The 27,854-nt window shown below is 39.0% G+C and overlaps 1 protein-coding gene across 4 annotated transcripts in view; it reads left to right on the top strand.

The window, feature by feature from the left end:
* The first annotated feature begins 8,882 nt into the window (after positions 1-8,882).
* RBM27 (RNA binding motif protein 27) overlaps positions 8,883-27,854 on the top strand; it is a 72,691-nt gene continuing 53,719 nt past the window's right edge. For 2 of the 4 annotated variants that reach the window (XM_047864765.1, XM_047864767.1), the window contains exons 1-2: positions 8,883-9,098; positions 23,287-23,405. In XM_047864765.1, the coding sequence (XP_047720721.1) occupies positions 9,040-9,098; positions 23,287-23,405 (178 nt within the window). In that variant the 5' untranslated portion in view covers positions 8,883-9,039. The remainder of the gene's footprint in view (positions 9,099-23,286; positions 23,406-27,854) is intronic. The other 2 variants (XM_047864762.1, XM_047864766.1) reach the window with 1 other exon arrangement.

Genomic DNA, 27,854 nt, shown 5'->3' on the forward strand with positions numbered 1-27,854 from the left:
AAGCAGGAGGCATCACAATCCCAGACTTGAGCCTCTACTACAAAGCTGTAATCATCAAGACAGCATGGTATTGGCACAAAACAGACACATAGACCTATGGAATAGAACAGAAACTCCAGAATTAGACCCACAAAAGTATGGTCAACTAATCTTTGACAAAGCAGGAAAGAATATCCAATGGAAAAAAGACAGTGTTTTTAACAAATGGTGCTGGGAGAACTGGACAGCAACATGCAGAAGGATGAAACTAGACCACTTTCTTACACCATTCACAAAAATAAACTCAAAATGGATAAAGGACCTGAATGTGAGACAGGAAACCATCAAAATCCTAGAGGAGAAAGCAGGAAAAAACCTCTCTGACCTCAGCTGCAGCAATTTCTTACTTGACACATCCCCAAAGGCAAGGGATTAAAAGCAAAAATGAACTATTGGGACCCCATGAAGATAAAAACCTTCTGCACTGCCAAGGAAACAATCAACAAAACTAAAAGGCAACCAACGGAATGGGAAAAGATATTTGCAAATGACATATCGGACAAAGGGCTAGTATCGAAAATCTATAAAGAGCTCACCAAACTCCACACCCAAAAAACAAATAATCCACTGAAGAAATTGGCAGAAAACATGAATAGATACTTCTCTCAAGAAGACATCCAGATGGCCAACAGGCACATGAAAAGATGCTCAACGTCACTCCTCATCAAGGAAATACAAATCAAAACCACACTCAGATACCACCTCACGCCAGTCAGAGTGGCTAAAATGAACAAATCAGGAGACTATAGATGCTGGTGAGGATATGGAGAAATGGGAACCCTCTTGCACTGTTGGTGGGAATGCAAACTGGTGCAGCCGCTCTGGAAAACAGTGTGGAGGTTCCTCAAAAAATTAGATTTCTTTTCAAGCAGTGATACTTGTGATTTTCAGGAATTAGTAACAGTTCACTCATGCTACACCACTCCAGACTTAGGACCCACAAGCTTCAGCCTGCTATCTTGTCAACATTCCACAGAGCATTGCTAACCATGTCATAGGCTCATATGGGAAACGTGACACTTGAGTCATCAAAACACTGCTTGTAGTTCCTAAATAGCCTGCTTATCCATGTTATCACCACCATTACCATCACCATCGTGAAGCAGTCCTAGGGTTCCTTAAGGAACTGAAGGAAGGAAAGAAGGAAGGGAGGGAGGGAGGGAGGAGGAAAAGAAGAAAGAAAGGGAGGAGAAAAAGCAAGGAAAGAGCTAAAGACAAGTAATTACATATTACTGAGATTCCAGTGTTAAGGACTATATTTTTAAAATTTATTTTGTGCATTTACGATGTTTAAGATCCCTATTTTTACACTATCAATGAAATTAGACTGCTGTAAACTATATAAATTAATGGCACAATCATAGTCCTACTCTTCTTTTTCTTTTTTGATTTTTTTAAGGTTTATTTTTGAGAGAGAGAGGGAAAGAGCATGAGTGGGCAGAGGGGCAGAGACAGGAAGACACAGAATCTGAAGCAGGTTCCAGGCTCTTGGCTGTCAGCATAGAGCCGGACGTGGGGCTTGAACTCATGAACCTTGAGATCATGACCTGAGCTAAAGTTGGATGCCCAACCGACTAAGCTACCCAGGTTCTCACTTTTCTTTTCTTTTCTTTTCTTTTCTTTCCTTTCCTTTCCTTTCCTTTCCTTTCCTTTCCTTTCCTTTCCTTTCCTTTTCTTCTTCTTCTTCTTCTTCTTCTTCTTCTTCTTCTTCTTCTTCTTCTTCTTCTTCTCTTCTTCTTCTTTTTTCTAAAACATTGGTCAGGCTCTCAGCATCTTGGTAGCCAGAAGGCAGTATCTTTCCTTATATGCTCTTCCATATAGTGTCTGAGAATGTGAGCTCTAGTGTTAGCCTGGCTTTGAATCATGAATCATGGACACCCCCCCTCCCCATTTCCTCTATTCCAAATTTGTTGTGTTCCAAATCACTTGGCTTGTCTGAGCCAGGAACTTGGTGATAATAGTACTCAGGTAGTAATATTGTTTTGATGTTGTAGTAGTCATTTATTAGTATTTACAGAGCATCTATTACCTGTCAGGTTTTGTTTTCAGTGCCAAGGAACAAAGAGGACAAAATCTTTGACTTCATGAAAAATTATATTCTAGTTAGGACAAGGTAGAAAAAACGAATAAATAAAAAAAGTCAGACCGTGAAAAATGCTATGAAGCAGATAAAACAGAATTATATGCTAGAAAATAACTAGAGGAGGGAAGTAAGGTGTTAATTTAGATGGGATGGTCAGGGGAGGCCTTCCTAAGGACGGGCTATTTGAGCTGACAAGAAAAGGTCAGTGATACAAATATGTATGGAAAAGATTTCTGGGCAAAGGACCAGAAAAGCCCTGAGGTGAGAAGGAGCTTGAAATGGTTGAGAAACCTAGGGCGCCTGGGTGGTTCAGTCAGTTAAGTGTCCAACTTCGGCTCGGTTATGATCTCACAGTTCCTGTGTTCGAGCCCCATGTTGGGCTCTGTGCTAACAGCTCAGAGCCTGGAGCCTGCTTCAGATTCTGTGTCTCCCTGTCTCTCTGTCCCCCCTCCCCCGCCCCACTTGCTCTCTGTTTCTGTTTCTGTCTCTGTCTCTCTCTCTCTCTCTCTCAAAAATAAACATTTAAAAAAAAAAGAAGAGTGAAATATGGCCTTTTGTAGCAACGTGGATGGAACTGGAGAGTGTGATGCTAAGTGAAATAAGCCATACAGAGAAAGACAGATACCATATGGTTTCACTCTTATGTGGATCCTGAGAAACTTAACAGAAACCCATGGGGGGGGGGAAGGAAAAAAAAAAAAAGAGGTTAGAGTGGGAGAGAGCCAAAGCATAAGAGACTGTTAAAAACTGAGAACAAACTGATGGTTGATGGGGGGTGGGAGGGAGGGGAGGGTGGGTGATGGGTATTGAGGAGGGCACCTTTTGGGATGAGCACTGGGTGTTGTATGGAAACCAATTTGACAATAAATTTCATATATTAAAATAAATAAATAAATAAAATAAAATTTAAAAAAAGAAAGAAATGGTTGAGAAGCCAAAGATGCTTTGTCCTCACTCCTCTCTTCTCAAACAGTCAGCATGCCCCCCCCCATATTCTTCTGAATTGAATTCTGAGTTCTTAATTCACTAAAAACATGGAAGCAATCAGTAAAGAACATCCGTGAGTTACATTTACTACATCTACCACCATACGTCTATCAACCTGTGCTTTTTTCTCCATGTAGCACAATCAGAGCTCCTATTAAGAGCTACACAGGGTGCCTGGGTTGCTCAGATGGTTGAGTGTCCAACTTGGGCTCAGGTCATTATCTCATGGTTCGTGGGTTCGAGGCCTGCATTGAGTTCTGTGCTGACAGCTCAGAGCCTGGGACCTGCTTCAGATTCTGTGTCTCCTTGTCTCTGCCCCTACCCTGCTCAAGTTCTTTCTCTCTCTAAATAAACATTAAAAAAAAAAAAAAAAAGACCTATACAATGGGGGGCGCCTGGGTGGCTCAGTCAGGTTAACTGTCCAACTCTTGACTTTGACTCAGGTCATGACCTCACAGTTTCGTGAGTTCCGGCCTCACTTCTGGCTCTGCACTGACAGTGCGTACCCTGTTTTGGATTCTCTCTCTCCCTCTCTTTCTGTTTCTCCCCTGATAGTGCTCTCTCTCTCTTTCTCTCAAAATAAATAAATAAGCTGAATTTAAAAAAAGACCTACACAATATTTGTACACTAAATCCCATTTTTTTCCTAAGAGATTTTTTTGTTACAGTTGTTCACCTCACCTCTCACATCCTCAGATTTTCTTTCTCCATTACATCATGCTCCTCTGAATTCATACATACCATCTCACCTAATGCAAAGCAGACAAACAAGAGAAAGAAAAACAGAACACCGTGCAAGCTGACTCTGTTTTCTCTATTCCACAATGCCTTCCAGTACCTTCATTGCTCTACTCCCCTTTAGAGTAAAAGTCTCAAGAGAACTGTCTTCCTGTCTCTAATTCCTCTCCTGAACCTGCTCCAGTCAGGTGTTTATTCTCTTCCCTCCATGGAACCGTGTAGGTCATCAGTGATTTCCGCGCTGCCAAATTCAGTGGTCAATTCTGTATCCTCATCTTACTTGACCCAAGAACTATACATATGACACAGTTGAAAACTCCATCTTTCCTGAGACAAATTTCTTCTTTGTTTTGCTGCCTCACGGCGATGCCTTCTCCGTTTATTTTACTGAATAACTCACTTTCCTTCTAAATAGGGTAATGCCCTAGTGGCCTTTCGAGATATAGTTACTTCTTACATGATCTTATCCAGGCCCATGGTTTTATTTTTATTTTATTTTTTCTAGCAAAGCTCTTTTAAACTTTTTTTTTTTTTAATTTTAGAGAGAAAGAGTGACAGAGAGTGAGAGCGTGCACATGAGCTGGGAGAGAGGCAGAGAGAGAATCTTTTTTTTTTTTTTAAGTTTATTTATTTTGGGAGAGAGAGAGAGAGAGGGAGAGGGAAGGAGGGAGGGAGAGAAAGCACAAGCTGAGGAGAGACAGAGAGAGAGGGAGAGAGAATCCCAAGCAGGCTATGCACTGTCAGCACAGAGCCCAACGTGGGGCTTGAATCCACGAACCGTGAGATCCTGACCTGAGCCAAAGTCAAGATTCGGTCACTTAACTGACTAAGCCACTCAGCCACCCTTAAAAGCAACTGTTTTTAAATTGAGATACTTGTAGAGTGATATACAGATGTAGGAAATAATAGAGAGAACTTTTGCACACTTCCCAATTTTCCCCAATGGTAATATTTGCAAAACCATAGTATAATATCACAATCAGAATATTGACATCAACACAAGTTTTATGCTTATTCATTATACATGTCTACATGGGTATACACATATAAATTAGATTCTTCTTTTTTTTTTAATGTTTATTTATTTACTTTTGAGGGAGAGAGAGAGAGAGAGAGAGGAAGGGAGGGAGGGAGGCTCTGACAGTGCAGAACCTGATGTGGGGCTCAAACTCATGAACCATGAAATCATGACCTGAGTCGAAATCAAGAGTCAGATGCTCAACCAACTGAGCCACCCAGGCGCCCCACATATAAACTTGATTCTATACAATGTTATCACCTCTGTGTCTACCCCCATAGTCAAGATACAGAACACTTCCAACACCACAGGGATCCCTCATGTTTAAGAACCACACCAACTTTCCCTCCACACCCTCATCTCTGTCCTCTGCTCCTAAAATTATGTTATTTTCAAAATGTTATGTAAATGGAACCATCCAATATATAACCTTTGAGGATTGGCTCTTTTTCTTCACTCAGCCTAATTCATCCAAATTGTTGCCCATATCTATAGTTCCTTCCTTTCTGTGGCTGAGTAGCATTCTATGATGGTACGTATGTATTATAATGTGTTTAATCATTCACATATTTAAGGCTATCTGATGCTGATTCCAGTTTTGGGCTATTATAAACAAAACTGCTATAAGTACTTGTATGCAGGTTTTCGTCCATGAACATGTTTTGATTTCTCTGGGATCAATTCTCAGGAGTATAATTGTTGGGCCATGGTAGCTGCATTCGTGTTTAGAGAAAATACCAAACTGTTTCTCAGAGTGGTTGTACCATTTTGCCATTTATATTAGCCATTCTTATAGCTATGCAGTGTGACAGAACTTTTTAAAAAAACCCTTATAACATAGTTTTCCTAAGAAAACAAATCTACATTTCCATAATGAAGAGAGACAATTCCAGTTGACTTGCTATTTTTCTGCTAACTACCTTTGCCTTTGCATAAACAAGATTCAAATGATATTTATTTATTTATTTATTTATTTACTTACTTACTTACTTACTTACTTACTTACTTACTTACTTACTTACTTTTAGGTAGGTTCTACAACCTGAACAACGTGGGGCTCAAACTTATGACCCCAAGATCAAGAGTTGCATGCTCCACCTACTGAGCCAGCCAGGTGCCCCCAAGTGACTTTTATTGAAGGGACTTTTCTCTGAGCCAGATGGACTGCAAATGGGGATCCAGACTCAGGAGGCGCTGATATTTTGATGGGTGTGTTGTTTAATCAGATTATCACCATAAATGTATAGAAATGAGAGAGTCTGTCTGTAACTATGAACTTCCTTGTTTGAAATTCTACCAAAGCTTTGTCTGATTGCATTTAAGGCAAACATCATGATTGTAAATTTCACAGAAATTTAAATCTGAAAAATTACTCTCAACCTCTGTTATCATACATCTGGGAGAGCACTTAACCACAGGATAGGGAATAAGACAAAAAAAAAAAATTGTGGACAAATCTACTCTGATTATGGAAGGCCCATCTCCCTCTGTCAACACTTAGGTGAAATTGCATAGTTAACAGTTCTTCCTGGTTGAGGCCCAGTTACCCTCAAGCTAAGAAAGCAAACTTGATTTGAATAAGGATGGTTTACACGTGTATTCTTCCTGTAGTCACTTTCTTTTCAATGTCTTATATCAATAATATTTCTTAGATAAATTGGCATCTCTTTCTCCTCCTGTGAAGATAAAACTGAGAGAAAAGTCAATCTTTGTTAAGTACCCATTTTAGCATCCACCTTAACTAAGGAAAAAACGTTTATTTAATATTAGTCTTACTCTCTATTATCCCAAGAACAGTGCCTAATGGTGGTAAAGGGCTCAATACATATTTGTTGAATGAATTTTGAATGAACCACATGGTGAATATTTCAGTGTTTGCTAGTGAGATATTTAAGTGAAGGTTATAGGTGTGGACTTTGTGGTCAAATACACATGGTCAAGACGGGGTCTTTCCATTCATTAGTTTCATGATCTTTCTGGGATGCAATTTTCCCATCTGTGAATAGTGTTTACTATACAGGGATACTGTGAAGATGGGAAGCAATAACACATGGAAATATTTAGCACAGAGCCAGCATAGAGTATGTAGTCAACAACCGTGGCTACAAATGATTATTTACAATACCTGACTGTTAGCCTACCAGAATGTGAGCTCCCAAAAGGCTGGATCCATATAAATGGATATAACTTTTCAAAGTTTTGTGATGAAAGCAATTCCTGTTAAATTTCTATCACACTATCAGGTTCTTTCCTAGCCTTAGGCCTAATCATATCACTTTTACACTTAAAAATTTTTTTTCTGTCATTTTTGGATAATACTTCATCTATGTACTAGGAAGAAAAGTGAAGGAAACCTGTGGATAAGCATAAAGAAGGGGAGGAGAGAGGGAAGAAGAGGCAACAGTTGGATATGAGAAAACTCTGGACTTGCTGTAAGAAGATCCAGATGCAAATTCTGCTCCATCTACAGATATGTGTGATTCTCAATAAACCACTCAGTCTGTGGCCTTTTATCCTTATTTGCAAAGTTAAGGAGAAGGTGTCAGGGAAGGGGGTTCGTTAGATGATTTCTAAGGGCATTTTGCTTTTATTACTCTATGTAAGGGCCAGTAAGCCAAACCCTGTTGACTCTTGGCTCTTCTGTATATCTGTAAGGTAACAATGGCTTTTCCACTTTTAAATGGTTTTTTAGAAAATCAAGAAAGTATGTTGTGACATTTGAAAATCATCTAAAATTGAGTATGTTTTATTCGGACATAGTCATAATCATTTGTTTATGTATTACCTATGGCCAGTTTCATGCCAAGAGGGCAGAATTGAGTAGTTGCCAGAAACCATATGGCCCACAAAACAAGGGATATTTAGTATCTAGTCCTTTTAAGAAAAAGTTTGCTTTTTTCTGCTCTATGTGGATAAGTATACTTGCTTATTTTGGGCTGACCCATCTCTTTTATATGAGGTTTGTGCTCGTCAGGTATTTTTCAAAATATTATTATATTGCACAATCCCACAAACCGTTCAGCTTTCTGAGAGACTGTTTTGCTAACCATTGGAATCCTGGTGCCTTACACAGTGCTAGCATAGAGCAGGTGCTCAGTATTTGTTGTTGAGTAAGCATTCTAAGACCAGTGCCAAGCTAGTAATTTCAAAACTTCAAAAGGAATTTTTTTATCCAATACAAACTAAGTTGCCTATTTTGGTAATTTCGATTTAAAAAAAAAAATTATTTTTAAAAACTTTTTTGCTGACCAAAATTCTCCCTGCAAAAAAATAAAAAAAAAAACAACCCTACTGAATTTTAGATATCCAGTGAACAGAGAATTTAAAAAAAGATTAGAATCTTTTTTTTCCTAAATAAAGCATGTATTAAAAATACTGGTAAAACTGAAATGGCCTCAGCCTTTTACAACTGTGCGCCACGTTTTAAAAATGACGATTACTGGAGTCCAAGGAATGGTTGTCAGAAACATTCTGCGTAACTTAAGCATAGCGGCAAAAAATACAAGCATGTGTGCTGAGCAAAATGATTGTGCAAGGAAAAAAAAAAGTAAAATTTTGCATTCTGTGCAATGTGTCGAACGTGAACGTATTGCACGTTGTGTTGCAGATTTACTACAGCTGAGTCATTTCGGGACACAAGTGTGTTTCCAGGAAAAAACGAGAGGAAGGAACCAGGCTGAGGGGCTTGCCGGGTTCCCCCAGGCACTCCCAGTAGCAGACACCGGTATTGCGCGGCGGGCGACGGCGTGGTCAAAAAGGCGCCGCGGCCCCTTTAAGACTCACAGCACCTTCTCCAAGATACCATCTTGCACCAGGAGTTCACGTAAGCTCTCCACCTACCTTGCTATATCCCTCCTCCTTAGCTGGGTACGGCCTGCCGGCGGGGCGAGCGAGCTTTTTCATTGGCTCTGCGCGCACGGCCCTCTTATTTCTATTGGTTCTTGCGCCCGCCACTTGACGCTATCTCCTGCCCTCCTGAGCCGTCATGCTAGGTTGAGTGAGGGCTCTTGGGTTAGTTCCTGTTAGGCCCCGGCCGGGGGAGTAGGTTGAAGTCTCCTAAGATGCCCGGTGGGCTGGGGCACCGGGAGCTGTGAAGAGAGGGTGAGGAAGCGGCGAGGGGAGACCCGCGGCAGGCCTGAACAAGACCGGCGGCCGAGCCCGCCTTCCCTGCACCATGCTCATAGAGGATGTGGATGCCCTCAAGTCCTGGCTGGCCAAGTTACTGGAGCCGATGTGAGTGAGCCAGGCTGGGCCAGGGCCGGCGAACGTGGGCGTTGGGGGCCCGCGGGGGCGTGGGGGGAGGGGAGGCGGCGTGGGGGAGGGCGGAGCGGAGGGGCCGCGGTCCGGAGGTCCCGGCGACGTCTTCTCTGTAGTACTATCACCATTGTGGGGGGGGGGCGGTGGCGGGGGGGGGCGGCGAGAGGCAGGGGCGTAGAGGCGGTGTGGCTGTGCGACCGGAGGGTGGGGGTGGGGGGCGGCAAGGACAGCGAGGGCTTTTTAAATATAAATATTGGGGTGTTGGAAGGGGTAGCAGGAATAGTGAGGGAATTTAAAATTTTACTCTTTGAGAACAGCGGTAGATCGCAAGGCTATCGAGGGATTTTTGAATGTGAATATTAAGGGTGTAGCAGCATGTCGAGGGCTTTATTAACAATATTAGTACGAGGCTAAAAGATCCAGAAGCAGAGTATCGAGGGCCTTTTAAAAACATGAAGACAGAAAGGAAGAGTAGGGATACTGAGGGTTTTATAGCGATTATTGATGAGCTCTAAGGGTTCAAGAATTTTGAAGGATTTGAGAAACATGAGGTAGTTGAAAGGGATATGTGAGCATTCAAGTGTTTTTGGGAATTACTGGAAAGCTGTTAAATAGGATAACAAGGATATGAAGGGATTTTAAAATATTATCTGGGAGTTGTTAGTACTAGGAGAACTAATAACTTTTAAATACCATTAAGGGTTAGAAAATACTGAGATTTTAAAGTTTGAGGGTTGAAAGGGCTACCCTGGTATTTAATATTATTGGAGTAGTTGAAAGGGGGTATACCTGCAACATGTAGGGATTTTTAGGTACAGCCATAGGAGCAATAAAAGGGGTAGAAGAAAGACTACGAGTTTTGTAAATATTGTTGAAGGATTGTGAGGGCAACTGAGGATATTGGGGTGTAGGATTATTGTTGACGGGCTGAAGAATAAGAAGGGCTTGTTTTTGAAAAATATTTGGGTAGTATTAGTTATGGAATTACTGGGACACTTGAGAGAGAGAGCAGAGGTACCAGCTTTTTGTTTTGTTTTGTAACCATTTTAAGAGCTTAGGATTGTGGTGAGTTTATTTGAGATAATGGGATATAGGTAGTTTCTGAAACATCCCAGAGAGGGAAGAGAAGGAATGCTGAAGGGAGAGTTGGAGAGAGATGATATCCAACTCTCTTGGGAAAGAAGGCTTGGAAAGAGAAGGGAAGGGATGGATCATTTCCTGCCCCCTCCTAATTTCTAGTGCTTATTCTCCTGTTAGAGGTGAGGACTTGCTGGTGAAAGAAAAGGGGTAGAGGAAGAGATGGGCAGGCTATATAGGATTCATTAGATTAGACCATTTTAGTGGAAACATTGAGTTTTTCAGAAGTGTAAATAAGAGGTAGTTTGGAAGGCGTGGAGGTGTGGTAAAGCTGGGGCTGTTGGGAGACAGCTACTTCCCAGTTTATGTCCTGGTCCTCCTGAGAAATCTTGTTAAATAACTTTGTTGTTGTTTTGCTACTTTGATTTCTTGGATGTGAACACCTAAGAAGAGAGTCATCTTTAGTCCACTGTGTCAGCCTTATGAAGGTAGGATGGGCGAAGGAGGCAGCATTAGAATTTTGGTGTCTGACATGCTTTTTACATTCTGAGGATGAGGAGTATGTGAGAGTACAGGTGTGAATGAAAGTACACACTAAGGGCTTCTGGGTTTTATATTAGTGTTGATCTACTTGAAAGTTTTGTAGAAGAGTATGGGTGTCTTGAGTCTGCTTTTTCTGCAGTAAAGTTTGGGAGCACAGAGATGGAGATGTATTGTGATGAAGGTAGAACATAAATGAAATAGCTTTAGTGAAATTGACCATATATGGAAAAGGCTGAAAAAAAGATCATGTTTAAAAAATTGTTTACCTTCATGTTATTTGACATCAAAAAAAAAAAAACCTTGTGTGCGTGTGTGACAGTTTTGGCTCATATAGGCTCTGATTTTGTTTGTAGGTAGAGATTCTATAAGAATTACATGTATATGTCTTTGGTAGAAGGTGACTAGTTTTAATGTTACTTTAATGTTAATTGCCTTTTTTTTTTAGTCCTCCCTAAAATGTTTTATTCTGGGTAGTGGTTTTTGTTTTTGTTTTAAACAATTTTTTTTTTAACCTTTATTCATTTTTTGAGAGACAGAGAGTGAGCGGGGGAGGGGCAGAGAGAGAGGGAGACACAGAATCTGAAGCAGGCTCTAGGCTGTGAACGGACCTCACAGAGTCCGACAAGGGGCTTGAACTCACGGACCGTTAGATCATGACCTGAGCTGAAGTCGAACACTTAACCGACTGAGGCACCCAGGCACCCCTGTTTTTGTTTTTGTTTCTTCTTTAATGTGAAAATTTAGTTTGGGTACAAACTTAAACGTAATCGTGTTTTTTCCCTTGGCTTTTTATACTAATAAGTTTATAGGTATTCTGTAATTTTTATGGGTAAAAATTATCTTTGAAAGTGATTAGTTTCCCCATTTGTTTTTACTTACATGTTCAACTGAAAACACCCAAAATGCTTTTTTAATTATTAAAAAATTGTTACTTTTTTGGGGCTAAAAAGAGCCAAAATCACTACTCAGGCTTTCCTAGAAGTACAAATTAAAAAATACTAATGTTTAACTCATAGAAGTATGGTTTCAGATGGAAGCGTTAATAAGAGACAGCAAATGCAAAAAGGAAAGGAATAAATGCAGATATATGTATTTTCATTAGTTGTCATGGGATTTTTTTTTTAGACATCCTAAAATATAATAAATGAGATGCTAAAATGGGTTGTATTTGGTAATTTACTTTTTGCGTATTACAGATTGTAGAAAATTTTCATGGCAGATTGGCATGTTGTTATGACCTAGCGTTTCAGAGCAGTTGTTAGGGTTTCAGATAATGGAGTTGAAGTGGATATGTTGGAATCCTACTGTGTCCATGCACATGATCTTCTATTGTGTTTTCTTAGCTTAGTTTATGGTTAAGTAAATTTATAAAAGATTTTAATTTTTAGGGGCTTTTAAGTATGTTGTGTTGCATGTAATGGGGTATTTCTAAACCAAGGCATTTTACATTTAATTATTTCTTATAGACAAATTAGAAATATCATATACTAGAGCTTATCTGTTACCTTCCACTTCTTTTGTAGATTGGGGACCTATCTTTTACTTTAAAAAATTATTTTTTAACGTTTACTTATTATTGAGAGACAGAGACAGAGCATGAGCATGGGAGGGGCAGAGAGAGGGGGAGACACAGAATCTGAACCAGGCTCCAGGCTCTGAGCTATTAGCCCAGATCATGACGTGAGCCGAAGTTGGACGCTTAACCGACTGAGCCACCCAGGTGCCCCATGTCAATTACTTTTACTAGAGGAAAGACAAAAGGACAGTGCCTGGAAGAAATGACTCCTTAACTGGGTTGGAAAACCTAGTACCATTTTCACTGGCAGTGCAGTCAAGGGAGTGAAACCATCTCAGTCAAGAAATTTATATCTCTTTTCCTACTGCTACATGAACAGACTGAATTCACAAGTCTTGTTTGAGATCTTTTTTTTTTTTTTTTCTAAGTTTATTTATTTATTTTGAGAGAGAGCACGATCTGGAGGTGGGGGTGGGGAGAGAGAGAATCTCAAGCAGGCTCCTTGCTGTCAGCACAGAGCTGGACGCGGGGCTCAATAGCAGAAACTCCTTAACTGAGCTGAAATCAAGAGTTGAACATTCAACTGATTGAGACACCCAGGCGCCCCTTGTTTAAGGTCTTTATCTTTGCTCACTTTCAAAATATCCTAGATGTCAGTCAGAGAGACTATGTAGGGATTATGTACAATTGGGAGATGTCATGGTTTCTATTAGAAATAACGTCTCATTTTCAGTAGGTGGGCCCTTTAAGAGTAAAGTCTAACTAAAATCCAAGGGATAAATTAAAAACTGATGAAGTTACAAGTTTAGAAAAAGTTCAGGCAGTAGAGCTTTGCTTTGCTTGGGATTCTCTCTCTCCCTCTCTCTGTCTCTGCCTTTCCCCTGCTTGTGCTAGTGCTCTCTCAAAAATAAATACATAAAAAAAAAGTTCAGGCAAGCATTTTTCTTTTTAAGAAAATATTTATTTTTTGGGGTGCCTGGGTGTTTCAGTCAGTTAAGTGTTCTACTTGGGTTCAGGTCATGATCTTGGTTTTCAAGTCCCATGCTCAGAGCCTGGAGCCTGCTTCGGATTGTGTCTCCCTTTGTCTCTGTCTCTGTCCTGCTAGTACTCTGTCTCTATGTCTCTAAAGAATAAATAAACATTAAAAAAATTAAAAAATATATTTATTTATTTTCAGAGATAGGTAGAGAGCAAGTGGGGGAGGGGCAGAGAGAGGGGAAGAGAGAAAATCCCAAGCAATCTCCACGTTGCCAGCGCAGAGCCCCCACTCAGGGCTTGAACTCATGAACTCAAATCAAGAGTCAGACACTCAATCCACCGAGCCATCTGGGTACCCCCAGGCAAGCATTTTTTAATAGCAAACATGCATTTCTACCTGAAAATGTCTTTATGTATTTATTTTTATTTGAGAGAAAGAGTACAAGCCAGGGAGAGAGAGAATATTAAGCAGGCTCCATGCTCAGTAGGGAGCCAAATGTAGGGCTCCATCCCACAACCCTGGGATCAAGACCTGAGCGGAAATCAAGAGTTGGACACTCAACTGACTTAGCCACCCAGACACCTCCCCTAAAAGTCTTTAAGTGTTTTAAGTTATTTACATTATATATAATATATATATATATATATATATATATATATATAAACATAATTCAAAGCTGTTTGTTTAGCTTACTATAAAAATCTGTCTTGGTATGTGTTTTATTTTTTTCTTTATTTTTATTTTTTAAAGTTTACTTACTTATTGTGAGAGAGAATATCCCAAGCAGGCTCAGTGTGGAGCCTGATGTGGGGCTCGAACTCACAAACCTGTGAGATCATCACCTGAGCCAAAACCAAGAGTCAGATGCTTAACCATCTGAGCCACCCAGGAGTCCCCTTGGTATATGTTTAAAACTTTTTTTCCCAATGTCTGTTTTGAGAAAGAGAGACAGTGAGAGCAGGGGAGGGGCAGAGAGAGAGAGGGAGAGACAGAATCTGAAGCAGCCTCCAGGCTTTGAGCTGTTAGCACAGAGCCTAATAATGGTGCTCGAACTCATGAACTGTGAGATCATGACCTGAGCCGAAGTTGGACGCTTAACTGACTGAGCCATCCAGGCGCCCTGCTTGGTATATGTTTTAAAATGAGTGATGGGGTTTGTAATACTTTTTTGTACAGTTGCATCTATCTATTGTAGTAAACACCATTATGTGAATCAGGGCATTTAGTTTCTAGTTCTGTATCTATCTCTGATTTACTGTATGACTTTGGAGAAATTCTTTAAATTTTCTCTAAACAGTTAATAATATTAGCCATCTACCTATCTTTCAAATATGGTATGAATATTAATGTGTAGACTATAAAAATTGCCTGTGTACGTTAGAATCATTAAATATAAATGTAATTTTGTGGTTTTTGAAATGTTAAAATATGTTAAACTCTTTTTGCAAAAATATTTTACTTAATATTGTTAAGCATTACTGCTACTTACTAGACAGCAGCTAGAGTCTCACTGCGGACCTGTAGGTAGGACCGGGAATTGGTGAAAGCCGTGGCTTTGATGTGTAGCTTCTGTGACTTCAGCCCATAGCAACATCTTTTTTAGTGCACTAGGAGATTGAATATGTTGTCATCTTGGAGTATGATGGAAAAGGCAGCAGTAAGCTTCATAGATCACTGTATTGGTTCAGTGTTCAAGGAGGGAGTATACTTTGAACTCTAGAGTTTTACATGCCACCATAGATTTGCAATCCTTATCACATTAAGTTCTGATTAGTAATGTCTTCAGCTGCTCAAATAGGAGGAAAAATCATCACCTAGTAGCTATGACACCTGACCTCTTACATAAATAAACTACTAGGGTGAAATGAGTATTTTGAAGGTATGTTCTTAAAAGATTGAGAAGTTCTGATAATGTGCTTAGTGGCCTCAAGGAATTATTCTGCCTCTAAAGTGCTGTCGTTGGACTCGTTTAAGGAGACTGACCCTTAACTGTTTCACAGAAAAGGACTTATTTTGAGCAGAAGACTTCTTGGCAAGTTTCCGCCTCCCCCCCCCCAATTTTTTTTAATGTTTTTATTTATTTTTGAGAGAGAGGCAGAGCATGAGCAGGGGAGGGGCAGAGAGAGAGAGGGTGATACAGATTCTGAAACAGGCTCTAGGCTCCAAGCTGTCATCACAGAACCTGACGCGAGGCTTGAAGTCATGGACCATGAGACCATGACCTGAACAAAGCTGGACACTTAACCAACTGAGCCACCCAGGCACCCTACAAAAAATTTTTGAGTGTTTATTTATTTTTGAGAGAGAGAGAACGAGAGCACGAGTAGGGGAGGGACAGAGATAGAGGGAAAGACACAGACTCCGAAGCAGGCTCCAGGCTCTGAGCTGTCAGTACAGAGCCCGACATGGGGCTCGAACCTACGACCCACAAGATCATGACCTGAGCTGAAGCCAGACGCTTAACCAGCTGAGCCACCCAGGCACCCCTTGGCAAATACACTAAGTTTAAGGACATACTTGTTCTTATGTCCTTTGGTTTGCCTCCTAAATATGTCTGACTTTTTTCTTGGCCCAATTGCTATAGGCTAGAAGCCAGAAGTTGCTCTTATAGCCCTCTGTTTCCTATCACTGTCTTGTCTCATCCTCTGATAGGGTTATTGCTTACTTTGTTGTGAATCTGTTTTTTAACCATTTGTTATTTTGTACTGTAATTATTTGTTTTCATTTTCAGCCCTTGGCCACTAGACTGCAAGGCAAGGTCTGTCTTTCTTAGATTAGACTAATTCCATTACCAAGCAAGATGCTTGGTACTTAGTAAACATTCAGTAAATGTTTAAATGAATCAGTGTCTTTATATGTATATGTACACATTGGTTGACAATTTTGAAAAGTACTATTTAAAAAAATTTTTTTTAATGTTTATTATTTTTTGAGAGAGAGAGAGAATGTGCATGTGGAGGGGAGGGGCAAGGAGAGAGAGAGACAAAATCTGAAGCAGGCTCCAGGCTCCAATCTGTCAGCACAGAGTCCAATGCGGGACTGGAACTCAGGGACTCCAAGATCATGACCTCAGCCAAAGTCAGACGCTTGACTGACTGAGCCACCCAGGTGCCCCATATTTTTTTAATAGCCTAATTTTTAGGGTATACTTAGCTGGTGACTATTGATTTGTAAGCCATAGTCTGAATATCAAAACAGTGTTTGCAGCTGACAGGTATATATATATTTTTTTTCTCCAAGGTAAATCTAGATATTTTCTTCCATTCATGAAAGCCTCTAATTAATTAAGGGGAAGATGAAAGCTTTCATTCGAAAAGAAGTAGAAGTGCCATTATTTCTTTTTAATATGTGTTATAACAGTTGTGTAATAACAACTTAATGTTATTCATATTAACTCTTTAAAAAAAATTTTTTTTTTTAATGTTTATTTTTGAGAGAGAGAGAGAGACAGAGCAGGAGCAGGGGGAGGGCAGAGAGAGAGGGAGCGACACACGGATTTCGGAGCAAGCTGTAGGCTCTGAGCTGTCAGCACAGAGCCCGACGTGGGACTTAAACTCACAAACCATGAGATCATGACCTGAGCTGAAGTTGGACGCTTAACCAACTGAGCCACCCAGGCGCCCCACATTAACTCTTTTAATAAAGTCAGTTCAAGTTTTACTTCCTTTTCTTTTCTTCTTCTTCTTCTTCTTCTTCTTCTTCTTCTTCTTCTTCTTCTTCTTTAATAAAAAGAGATAAGGGAGGGGGCAGAGAGAGAGAGAGAGAATCCCAAGCAAGCTCAGTCTCCTTGCCTAGCCTGGACTCAGAGGCAGGGCCTGAACTCATGACAGAGATTATGACCTGAGCTGAAATCAAGAGTTGGATGCTTAACTAACTGAGCCAGCCAGGTGCCTCAGATTTTATTTTATTTTATTTTTAAATATTCATTTATTTTGAGAGAGAAGAGTGTGTGTACAAGCTGGGGAGGGGCAGAGGGAGAGTGAGAGGGAATCCCAAGTAGGCTCCATGACCAGTGCAGAGCCCCACTTGGGCTCGATCTTAGGACCATAGTGTGAGATTATGACCTGAGCCAAAAACAAGAGTTGGGACACTCAACTGATGGAGCCACCCAGGCACCCCTAACATTATATTTTGAAGTAATCTCTACACCCAACATGAGGCTCGAATTTGACAACCCTGAGATCGAGAGTCGCACGCTTCACCAACTGAGCCAACCGGGTGCCCCCTTTACTTGTTTTTCCAGTGTTGTTTTATCAACGGAATAATCTGAACACAGATCTCAGGATCAGACATTTTGGTGTTTTATTTAGTTTTTTTTTTCTTGCAAAGTAAAAATAAAAGCATTATTATATTATAGAAAATATAGAAAGAAAAAATAAAATTGTGTGTATTAATTTCTAGTTTCTCTTGTGTGTTTGAACTTCATGTAGCTATAATAAGAATCAAATGTAAAATTAAAAAAAAACCTAATGTTTACTTATTGGAGGACATGGGTGGCTCATTTGGTTAAGGGTGCAACTTCAGCTCAGGTCACGATCTCACAGTTCGTGGATTTGAGCCCCACATTGGGCTCTGTGCTGACAACGTAGAGCCTGGAGCCTGCTTCTGTCTCCTTCAGTCTCTGCCCTCCCCCGTTTGTGCTCTCTCTCTCAAAAGTAAACATAAACATCAATGTTTACTTATTTATTTTTGAGATAGAGAGCGAGCAGGGGGAGGGCAGTGAGAGAGAGGGAGACGGAATCCCAAGCAGGCTCTGTGACCTGAGCCAAAACCAAGAGTTGGGTGCTGAACCAACTGGGCCACCCAGGTGCCCCCAAATGTAAAATTTCTTATCTTGATTTCTCCATTTTACCTTACATCAGAAATGTTTTTCATATCTGTGTATTTTTATATCACTTTGGATCCCTTATGTTTCATAAACATTTACAATAAGAATGGGTGGGTACCTGGGTGGCTCAGTCCATTGAACATCCAACTTTGGCTCAGGTCATGATCTCACCGTTCTTGATTTTGAGTCCCTCATCAGACTTTCTGCTGTCAGCAAGGAGGCTGCTTTGGATTCTCTGTACCCCTCTCTGCCCCTCCTGTGCTCTCGCAAGCGCACTCACTCGCTCTCTTCCTCTGAAAAATAAACAATAATAAATGTATATTATTTATATAAACATACATAATAAATAAAAATAAAAATAAACAACAATAAGAATGGGTATCTTGACTTTGTGTTAAAAATAATGCTGTTTTTATATCATGTGTATATTTATATTTATATATATATATATATATATATATATATTTAGCACTAATTAGGTATAGTGTTCTCTATGTTTGGCTTTATTTCCTGAGGCTAATTTCTCATAACTACAACTACTAGTCAGAGAATATGAATATTTTTAATGGCTGTTGATACACATTAAGATCAGGAGGTTCTTTCTTCTATGGCTCAGTAACGTATTCATTGTCTCACTTCTGAAACAAATATCACACTAAGGTATAACTTAAACTTGGGCCCTTCTTATTCAGGAACATGTAGATTTTTCTGAAAGTGGAAAAGGTTTAAATAGTGTTGGTTTTTTCCTTAAAAAAAAAAAATTAGACTTCTCTAACTTTTAAGTAGTGTTTCTTGGCTAGGGCCTAAGGCAAGCAAAGACCTTTATTTTTTGGTCTTGAGATTGGACATATGTCTGAGATCTGTAAAGCTGATATGCCACCAAAGCAGATGGGTCATAAACCTGTAGTGGAGATTTCATTAAGGAGGAAAGGACAAATTTGAGGATTTTACAGATATTTTTAGGGCAGTATTTCTGTTAACTTCCCCTGATGAAAATTCATTATAGTTGATTTTTTAAAATAAAAGATAATTGAAACATGTTCTTAGAATATTATTATGCAAGATGTAAATTTTAAGGAGTCCTCATGTTTCTAATTTCCATTAGACTTAAGGAAATTTATTTTGTTCTTGATTTTAACTGGAAGGTAACTATTGGTCGAGACTTCAGATACATTAATTTGTCATGCAGATTTACAGTAGGAAAGCATATGCTATAAAATATGCTATAAAATAATTTTACTCCCTGGAATTGCAACTGAGTTTTACTTCCACAAGTATGCTTTCTGCCTGATCTTAGGTGGATTCCTTAATTTGTCTTTACATATTTACAAATTTAGATATCTATAAAATGAATACTAATTCATTGTGCTGTTAAGGCCTTTTAAAGACTATAGTAGAATAGTAATTCAGATGGGTATCATTATGTTTTCTAATCTTTCTTACAATAGAAGCCTCTTTCTGTCTAGAAATGTGTGTACTTACACAGCCATGGATCCAAGATTTTAAAATCTTTTTTATTCTCAAACATGCTTGTCCCTATAGTTAAGGAGAAATTGGTTTCCATAAGCTTTGGTTACAAATAAATAGCTAAAAGATTTAAAATACTCTGGAATAAGAGAATAAGAAGTCGTCCTGCATTTGTCTCATAAATTACCAAGAATCTTAGTCATGCCCCGATTTTTGGGACACGCTTTTGGAAGTCTTGTTGGTGTCAAAGCTACTACAGTATTGTATTTGTTAACTTCTAAAGATTATATAGTAAGAAGTGATAAAAGACTATATAAGAACAGTCATAAAGGTACAGAAAATTACAGCATAAAACTCTCCGGTGTATTTAAGTTTCACCATTCACTTCGTGTGACTTGATTATTTCAGACTGGTAATTTCCGTCATAGTACTTGATGGGTACATATTAGGAGCTGTTCAATTTAAATGGTCCCATTCCTTTGGTTGTAAACATGCTTTTGAATTGGGTACAGAATTCTAACTCTCAGTTCTTAACAATCAGTTGTTTACTCATGTTGCACAAATACTTAAAATCTGTGATCATTCTCTTGGTGTCTAGTTTTTTCCTGATCTTTTACCTTCTTGTAATTATTCATCTTGTGTTTTCACATCATCCTCTCATCATGTGTTTTATCAGAAGCAACCTAACTCCGCAGTTGTTTTTTGAGTCTGTATACTAAATACATGTATAAGATATGTGGGATTGGGGAACCTGGGTGGCTTAGTTGGTTAAGTGTCCACCTCTTGATTTTGGCTCATGTCATGATCTCAACCATTTGCGAGTTGGAGCCCTGAATGGGGCTTGGCGCTGACGGTGCAGAGCTTGCTTGGGGTTGATTCTCTCTCCCTCTCTTTCCACCCCTCCTCCCATCTCACTCTCTCTCAAAATAAGTAAACCTAAAAAGAAATACGGGTTCGTTTAACTCCTCTTCAGTAATGTGAATGTTTTGCCTGCTTCTCACTAGAAATGGCATATCCTTACCAACTTTCTACCTGTTAGGTTATGAGACTCCTTAAAGCTTCTTATAACAGGAGAAAAAACAACATTGCCTCTTTCTACCATTTGTACGTATTTTTAAAAATTCTTGTCTTTTCTATGTTTAGAATATCTTCCTTATCCACGATCTGAACTTTCTAAGTCAAGGTAGAGATGTGATATATTTTTTTAATCCTCTCCCCTCCATTTGAATGTTGTTTAGAACTGATTGATCAAATACCTTACCTTACTATTCTCAGGAGTGAAGTGTTTATGGATTAGCCAAGGTGAGCATGGTCTGTGTAACATTTTTGAAGGTGCAAATGCTATATATTCATTTTATTATTTATTTATTATTGCTGTTTTTTAGGTTGGGTAATTGACATACAATGTTATATTACTTCTAGGTATACAATATAGTGATCTGATTTATACATTATGACGTGCTCACCACAATCAGTCGAGTTACAATCTGTCACCATACAAAGTTATTAAAATGTTATTGACTATATTCCCTATGCTATACATTATATCCCCTATGTCTTATTTATTTAAAACTGAAAGATTACAACTCTTAATCCCCTTCACCTATTTCACCCGTCCCCTCCAACTGCCCTTCTCTCTGACAACCATCAATTTGTTTCCTGTATCTGTGAGTCTGTTTCTGCTTTGTTTTATGTTTTAGATTCCACATGTAAGTGAAATCTTACTGTGTTTGTCTTCCTCTGACTTACTGCCCTCAACATACACTTTCTAGGCCCATCCATGTTGTTGGCAAATGGCAAGATTTTATTCTTTTTTTTTTTTATGGCTGAGTGATAATACATTGTATGTATATGACGTCATCTTTATCTTCTTTATCCATTCTTCTGACAATGGACATTTAGGTTGCTTCTATATCTTCTTAGCTGTTGTAAATTATGCCATGATGAACATAGGGGTGCATATGACTTTCCAAATTAGTGTTTTCATTTTCTTTTTTTTTTAATTAATTTTTGTTAATGTTTATTTATTTTTGAGAGAAAGAGCATGAGCAGGGGAGGGGCACAGAGAGAGGGAGACATAGAATACGAAGCAGGCTCCAGGCTCCCAGCTGTCAGCACAGAGCCCAACACGGGGCTCGAACCCACAGACTGTTAGATCATGACCTGAACTGAAGTTGGGCGCTTAATCCGACTGAGACACCCAGGTGCCCCCAGACTTTTTTTTTCTGATTTTGATCTGTATATCCATTTTAGAATTTAGCAATTGGATTTATCCAGGTAGTCTATTAATAGTCCAAAATGTAATTTACATTTTTTACTTAAGAAAAATCCTGGCTTTCTTTTAAATTGCATATTTTTATTAATATATAGCTCATCATCGTGGACACTTATATTCTTTCCCAGTGCACTTTGACCCTTATCCATAATTATTTTTTTATTAGCTCTGAGTTTTGTAAAATTGACATTGAAACTTGCTCTCTTAGATTTGGTGCATAAATGTGCGGGTGTTTAAAGAAATAGCCTTTCCCACAGCAGTATTGGCAGTGAAAAAAATTCTATTTTACTGAATTATGAACTTTAAAAATATAGAATAGAAGGAAGTGCTTGGCTTTTGTTTTTGTAAAATTTTTTTTATTTACTTAAAAAATATTTTTTTCCCATATATGTATATATTTACAACACAAAAACTTTGATTTCCTATAGTGTAGATAAAATGTTAGGTCTGGAGAGTACTACATGTTGGCAACTCAGGGAACATGTACTGCCCTGGCAGACGAGATGATTTTGAATGTCAAAAGACAAGTTACTACTGGGGGGGGGGGGGGGTTGGAGGACAAAACAAAAAAGGGAAGTAGCTAAAGATCCTTTCTGCTGCCCTTCTACTACTTCTCTTATCCTTTCTGTTTTAGCTCCCAGATCTTTTCTTTCTTGCTTAGAGCTGCTAGAGTGTTTGCCAGTAATATTTATGGTGTCAACCTTCTTGTGTTCTCGTTTTTTAAAGAGATCTTTTGGGGTGCCTGGGTGGCTCAGTCGGTTCAGCATCTGACTTCCGCTGAGGTCATGATCTCGCGGTCAGTGGGTTCCAGCCCCATGTCGGGCTCTGTGCTGACAGCTGGGAGCCTGGAGCCTGCTTTGGATTCTGTCTCCCTCTCTCTCTGCACCTCCCCAGCTCACGCTGTGTTCTCTCTGTTTCTCAAAAATGAATAAATGTTAGAAAACATTAAAAAAAAAAAATAGATCTTCAAGAGACCGAGAAGATTATCAGTGGAATTGATTGCTATTTTTGGATGCTGGTGCCTGGGGTTATAGGGAATGAGGAAAGGTGTCCCATCACTTCCCCTGTTTCTTCCTCATGGTCACATGGAACAGATAGTTCCTGAAGATATGAACAGTGCTTCTACAGCACTGCAACTCGGGTTGGTTGCCATCCTTTCCTTGTTTCCATTGAGAGATGCAAATCAATGTAGATTTGGTCCAAAATTCTGGGTATAAATAGAACATTGAAAATAGACAATTTTATAAAAATAAGCATAAAAGGAAAATCTTGCTTGCACTGTGTGTATGCTGTTTGTTATAAAAATCGTCTTTATTTGCAGTCAGTCAGTATTTATTTATTTATTTATTTAACTTATTCACACTTTATTTGAAATAAAGTTGTTGACCTTTAGCTTTCCAAAATAGGGGTGACTTCATTAATGACGTTGCTGTTTAAAAAAAAAGTTAAAACATTTTTGTTTTCTCTTTGTCTATCTAGATGTGATGCTGACCCTTCAGCCTTAGCCAACTATGTTGTAGCACTGGTCAAGAAGGACAAACCTGAGAAAGAATTGAAAGCCTTTTGTGCTGATCAACTTGACGTGTTTTTACAAAAAGGTAATTATTGTGGCCTTTCAGCCACATATTTAAGAATGTAAATTTAAAACTTTCTGATAAAATCTTGGAGATAAAAACTTGGAAGGAAAGACATCAGTCATTGCCCTTTAAACATTTGAATATACCGATTCCTGTTAATTATTTATCTCGTATTTTGGAAGAACTGTTTTTACCCCCTTTCTTTCTCTGCTTCTTTCCTATATTGGAGCATTTGCTTTTTAGGTGAATGGATCCTCTTTGGCTTGTGACAGAATCTAGTTGATGGTTGGGGATAACAGTTTAAGGATGATGAAACTATTTATGCTTACTGTTTATTAGGACTATGAAGCTATGTTTTTTTCCCTCTTGGCTGGAGCTTTTTGCTGTCCAGGAAGAGATGGGCATGATCCTCTTTACTTTGTGCCTCCAACTTCCTATCTTACCAAAGTCCTTTCCATGACCTGCATAGCGTCCTAGAGTGCTCCCCTGCTTATTCTCTGACCTCATCTCCTACCACTCCCTCTCTCTTGTTCCAGTCTAGCCACCTTGACCCCCTTGCCTTTTTTTTCAGTATGGCAAACATGTTCCCACATCATGGATTTTGAACTTGTTTTACCCTTGCTTGAAATGGTTTCTTCTCTATGGTTTCTGGTTTCTCCTCAAATGTTACCTCAAATGTTTCCCCTGAGTGTTCTATGTGCAGTATATTCTACCTCACGCCCCTAATCACCCTTTCCTTTTCCCAGCCTTGCTTCATGTTGTTTCTCCTTGTACTTGTCACTTTTTGTCATGTTATATGTTTATTTGCATGTTTATATGTGTGTGTGTCTTTTCCCCTCCCCCTACTTTTTGTCTTTCCCTTTGTTGAGAGTGGTGACTTAGAACCTATAATGCTTGGCACATAGAAGGCATTCAGTAAATGTTGTTGAATGGATGAAAGGAATGTGGATAATGCATACGTTGGTTGATCTAGCTATTGCTGTGAGAAGATAACCTTCAACTGAAATGTCTACAGAGAAATAAAAGATAGTAAATATGGCTTCTCACTTGGAAAACAGGATTACATATTTTTTTAGTGGATTTTAAGGCTTTTTTTTTTTTTAATACACAAAAAACATAATACTTCTAGAATTCCTCCCCAGTACAGGTGAGTATTTGTTTTCTTTTTTTGTAAAGGAGTATTTTCTAAATGTATTCATTTGTTTTACTTAGTTTACATGTGATGAAACTAGAAGAGTCATGTGACACATAGAACCATGAGAATAGTAAAAAAAAAATAAATGTAGTGAAGACATTGGGGTAAGAGGCAAATGTATATTTAAATATACATTTAAGAATTTGTTGTAAAAGCTTTAACGATTTTTAGTAACTTTTTAAAAAACACAAGAAGAATCATAAAAACTTTTTTTTTAATATTTATTTTTGAGAGAGAGAGCGCGAGTGCATGTGCACAAATGGGGAAAGAGCAGAGAGGGAGACAGAATCGGAAACAGGCTTGAACCCACGAACTGTGAGATCATGACCTCAGCTGAAGTCAGACCCTTAACCACCTGAGCCACTCAGGTGCCCCTAAAAACTTTTTTTTTTAAGTTTATTTATCTTGAAAGAGGGAGAGAGAGAGACAGAGAACATGCATGTGAGCTGGAGAGGGACAGGGAGAGGGAGAGAGAGAATCTTAAGCAAGCTCCATTCTATCAGTGCAGAGCTGAGGAGAGGCTTGAGGCCACAAACTGTCAGATAATGACCTGGGCTGAAATCAGGAGTTAGATGCCCAACCAACTGAGCCACCCAGGAGCCCTTATAAAACATTCTTTAAAAGAGAAGAAAATTAATAGCCATAAATTTGCCACCAGAGATAAAATCAGTTACCTTCGTATATGTCTTTGTAGACTAGCATGGTCTAGTAGAACTTTGTACACTGATGAGTATAGTCTATATCTTCCTTTTCTAATTCAGTAGCTCCTAGCAGCTTTTGAGCGCTTGAAATGGGGCTAATGTGACTTAGGAACTGATTTTTATGTTTTTAATTTTTATTTATGTATGTATGTATGTTTACTTTTGAGACAGAGAGACAGAGTGTGAGCAGGTAAGGGGCAGAGGGAGGGAGACACAGAATCTAAAGCAGGCTCTAGGCTCTGAGCTGTCAGCACAGAGCCTGACGCAGGGCTCAAACCCATGAACTGGGAGAACATGATCTGAGCCGAAGTCAGCTGCTTAATGTACTGAGCTACCTCTGCGCCCTAGGAACTGATTTTTAGATTTAAATTAATTTAAACACCTACATGTGTTTCGTGGCTTCTGTATTGGACTGCATGGCTCTGAACTTATATATATATATATATATATATATTTGTATTACATGTCAAAGTAGTTTTAAATGAATATATGCCCTTGTAATCTTAAAAAAAAAACAATAGTTTATCTTGAATATTATGTTAGGTATTTAGCTATGCTTTTGTTTCTTTTTTATAAATATTAAAAAAAAATTTTTTTAAAGTTTATTTTAGAGAGAGAGACAGTGCTAGTGGGAGAGGGGCAGAGAGAGTGAGACACAGAATCTAAAGCAGGCTCCAGGCGCAGAGCTGTCAGCATAGAGCCTGACATGGGACTCGAACTCATGGACTGTGAGGTCATGACCTGAGCTGAAGTTGGACGCCCAACCAACTGAGCCACCCAGGCACCCCTATAATTATGTTTTAGATGTTTGTTTTTTGAGACAGAGAGCGAGGCATGTGTGTATGCATGGGCGGGGTAGGGGCAGAGAGTGTGGTAGAGAGAGAATCACAAGCAGACCCTGTGCACTTGACACAGAGCCTGATGCGGGGTTCTATATCTCCGTCTCACAAACTGTGATTTCATGACTTGAGCCGAATTCAAGAGTTGGCACTTAACTGACTGAGCCACCCAGGTGACCCTCTTTTTCTTTGTAAGTTTGTTTATTTAAGAAATCTCTGTACCCAATGTGGGGCTGGAACTCATGACCTTGAGATCAAGAGCTACATATTCTTCTGACACAGCCAGTCAGTCAGGCACCCCACAGTTCTTCATTGGGTTATAGGTCTTTTATTTTTTCAATTTTTTGAGAGAGAGAGAAAGAGAGAGAGAGAAGATGCAAATGGGGAAGGAGCGGGGGGGGGGGGGGGAAGAGAGAGAGACAGAGACAGAGACAGAGACAGACACACTCATGCAGACTCCACGCTCATTGCAGAGCTTGACACGGGTCTTGATCCCAGGACCATGGGATCATGACCTGAACCAAAATCAAGAGTTGGACACTTAACTGACTGAGCCACCTATGCACCTTGTATTATAGGTCTTTTAAATTACAAAAGTGATACATGTTTTAAAAAATGTTTTAAGAAGTACAGAAGCATATGAAGAGAGTCTTGATCATAAAGAGTTTTGAAGGGTTGGGGCGCCTGGGTGGCGCAGTTGGTTAAGCGTCCGACTTCAGCCAGGTCACGATCTCGCGGTCCGTGAGTTCGAGCCCCGTGTCAGGCTCTGGGCTGATGGCTCAGAGCCTGGAGCCTGTTTCCGATTCTGTGTCTCCCTCTCTCTCTGTCCCTCCCCTATTCATGCTCTGTCTCTCTCTGTCCCAAAAATAAATAAACGTTGAAAAAAAAAATTTTTTTTAAATAAAAAAAAAAAAAAAAAGAGTTTTGAAGGGTCTGATCAATTTATTGTTTTAAAGTTAGGTGTAACAGTTAACAAGGCCTAACAGTTATATAATCACAGAAAATGCTTACTACACAAATTAATACCATAAAGTTTTTTGAAAACATACTTTTCTGAAGAAAAACTCATTTTACATTTTAGAAATAGCTATTTATAGAAAATGTATACTTACAGTGTAAGTAGATTGTGTGCTATATTTTTAATACACCCTGTAGTTTTTAATAAATTCATCTGTTTCCCGCATTCAGTTAATCTGAAAAAGTTACAAAATACAGTAGCTTTTAAGTAAAACACAACAAGATATTTTCATATCATTCTTGTACCAAACTTTATTTTTCCAAGTGATTTTAAAATGTTTATAATGAAATTTTTGAATAGACAGTACATTTAATCCAACAATTAAGGGTATGTATCTTGAAAAATATCATGAAAAGTCTGTCTCTCTTGTTTTTCGTTTGTTCCCTTCCCGCTTCCAGTAGACAACCTTGTCATTTTTTGTCTGTGTCCTTTCAGAGTTTTTTTATGCACATATAAACAGATACAAATATTTAGTTTGTGTCTTTGAGATGTGATGTTATCCATATTCATTCTCTTTAGAGCTCTGTGTATTCTGTTGTATGGTTGTGACATACTTTATTTAACTAGTCTCTTATTCATGAAAATTGTTCTTTTTCCAGCATTTTACTATTTTGTACTCAGTGTTGCATATACATCATTTTGTACATAAGCAAGAACGTACAAAGGATTTAAAAACCCAGATATGGGAATCTCCCTCATAAAGTATAGACAGACTTA

Source organism: Prionailurus viverrinus, chromosome A1 (genome assembly GCF_022837055.1).
Source record: "Prionailurus viverrinus isolate Anna chromosome A1, UM_Priviv_1.0, whole genome shotgun sequence".
NCBI lineage: Eukaryota > Metazoa > Chordata > Mammalia > Carnivora > Felidae > Prionailurus > Prionailurus viverrinus.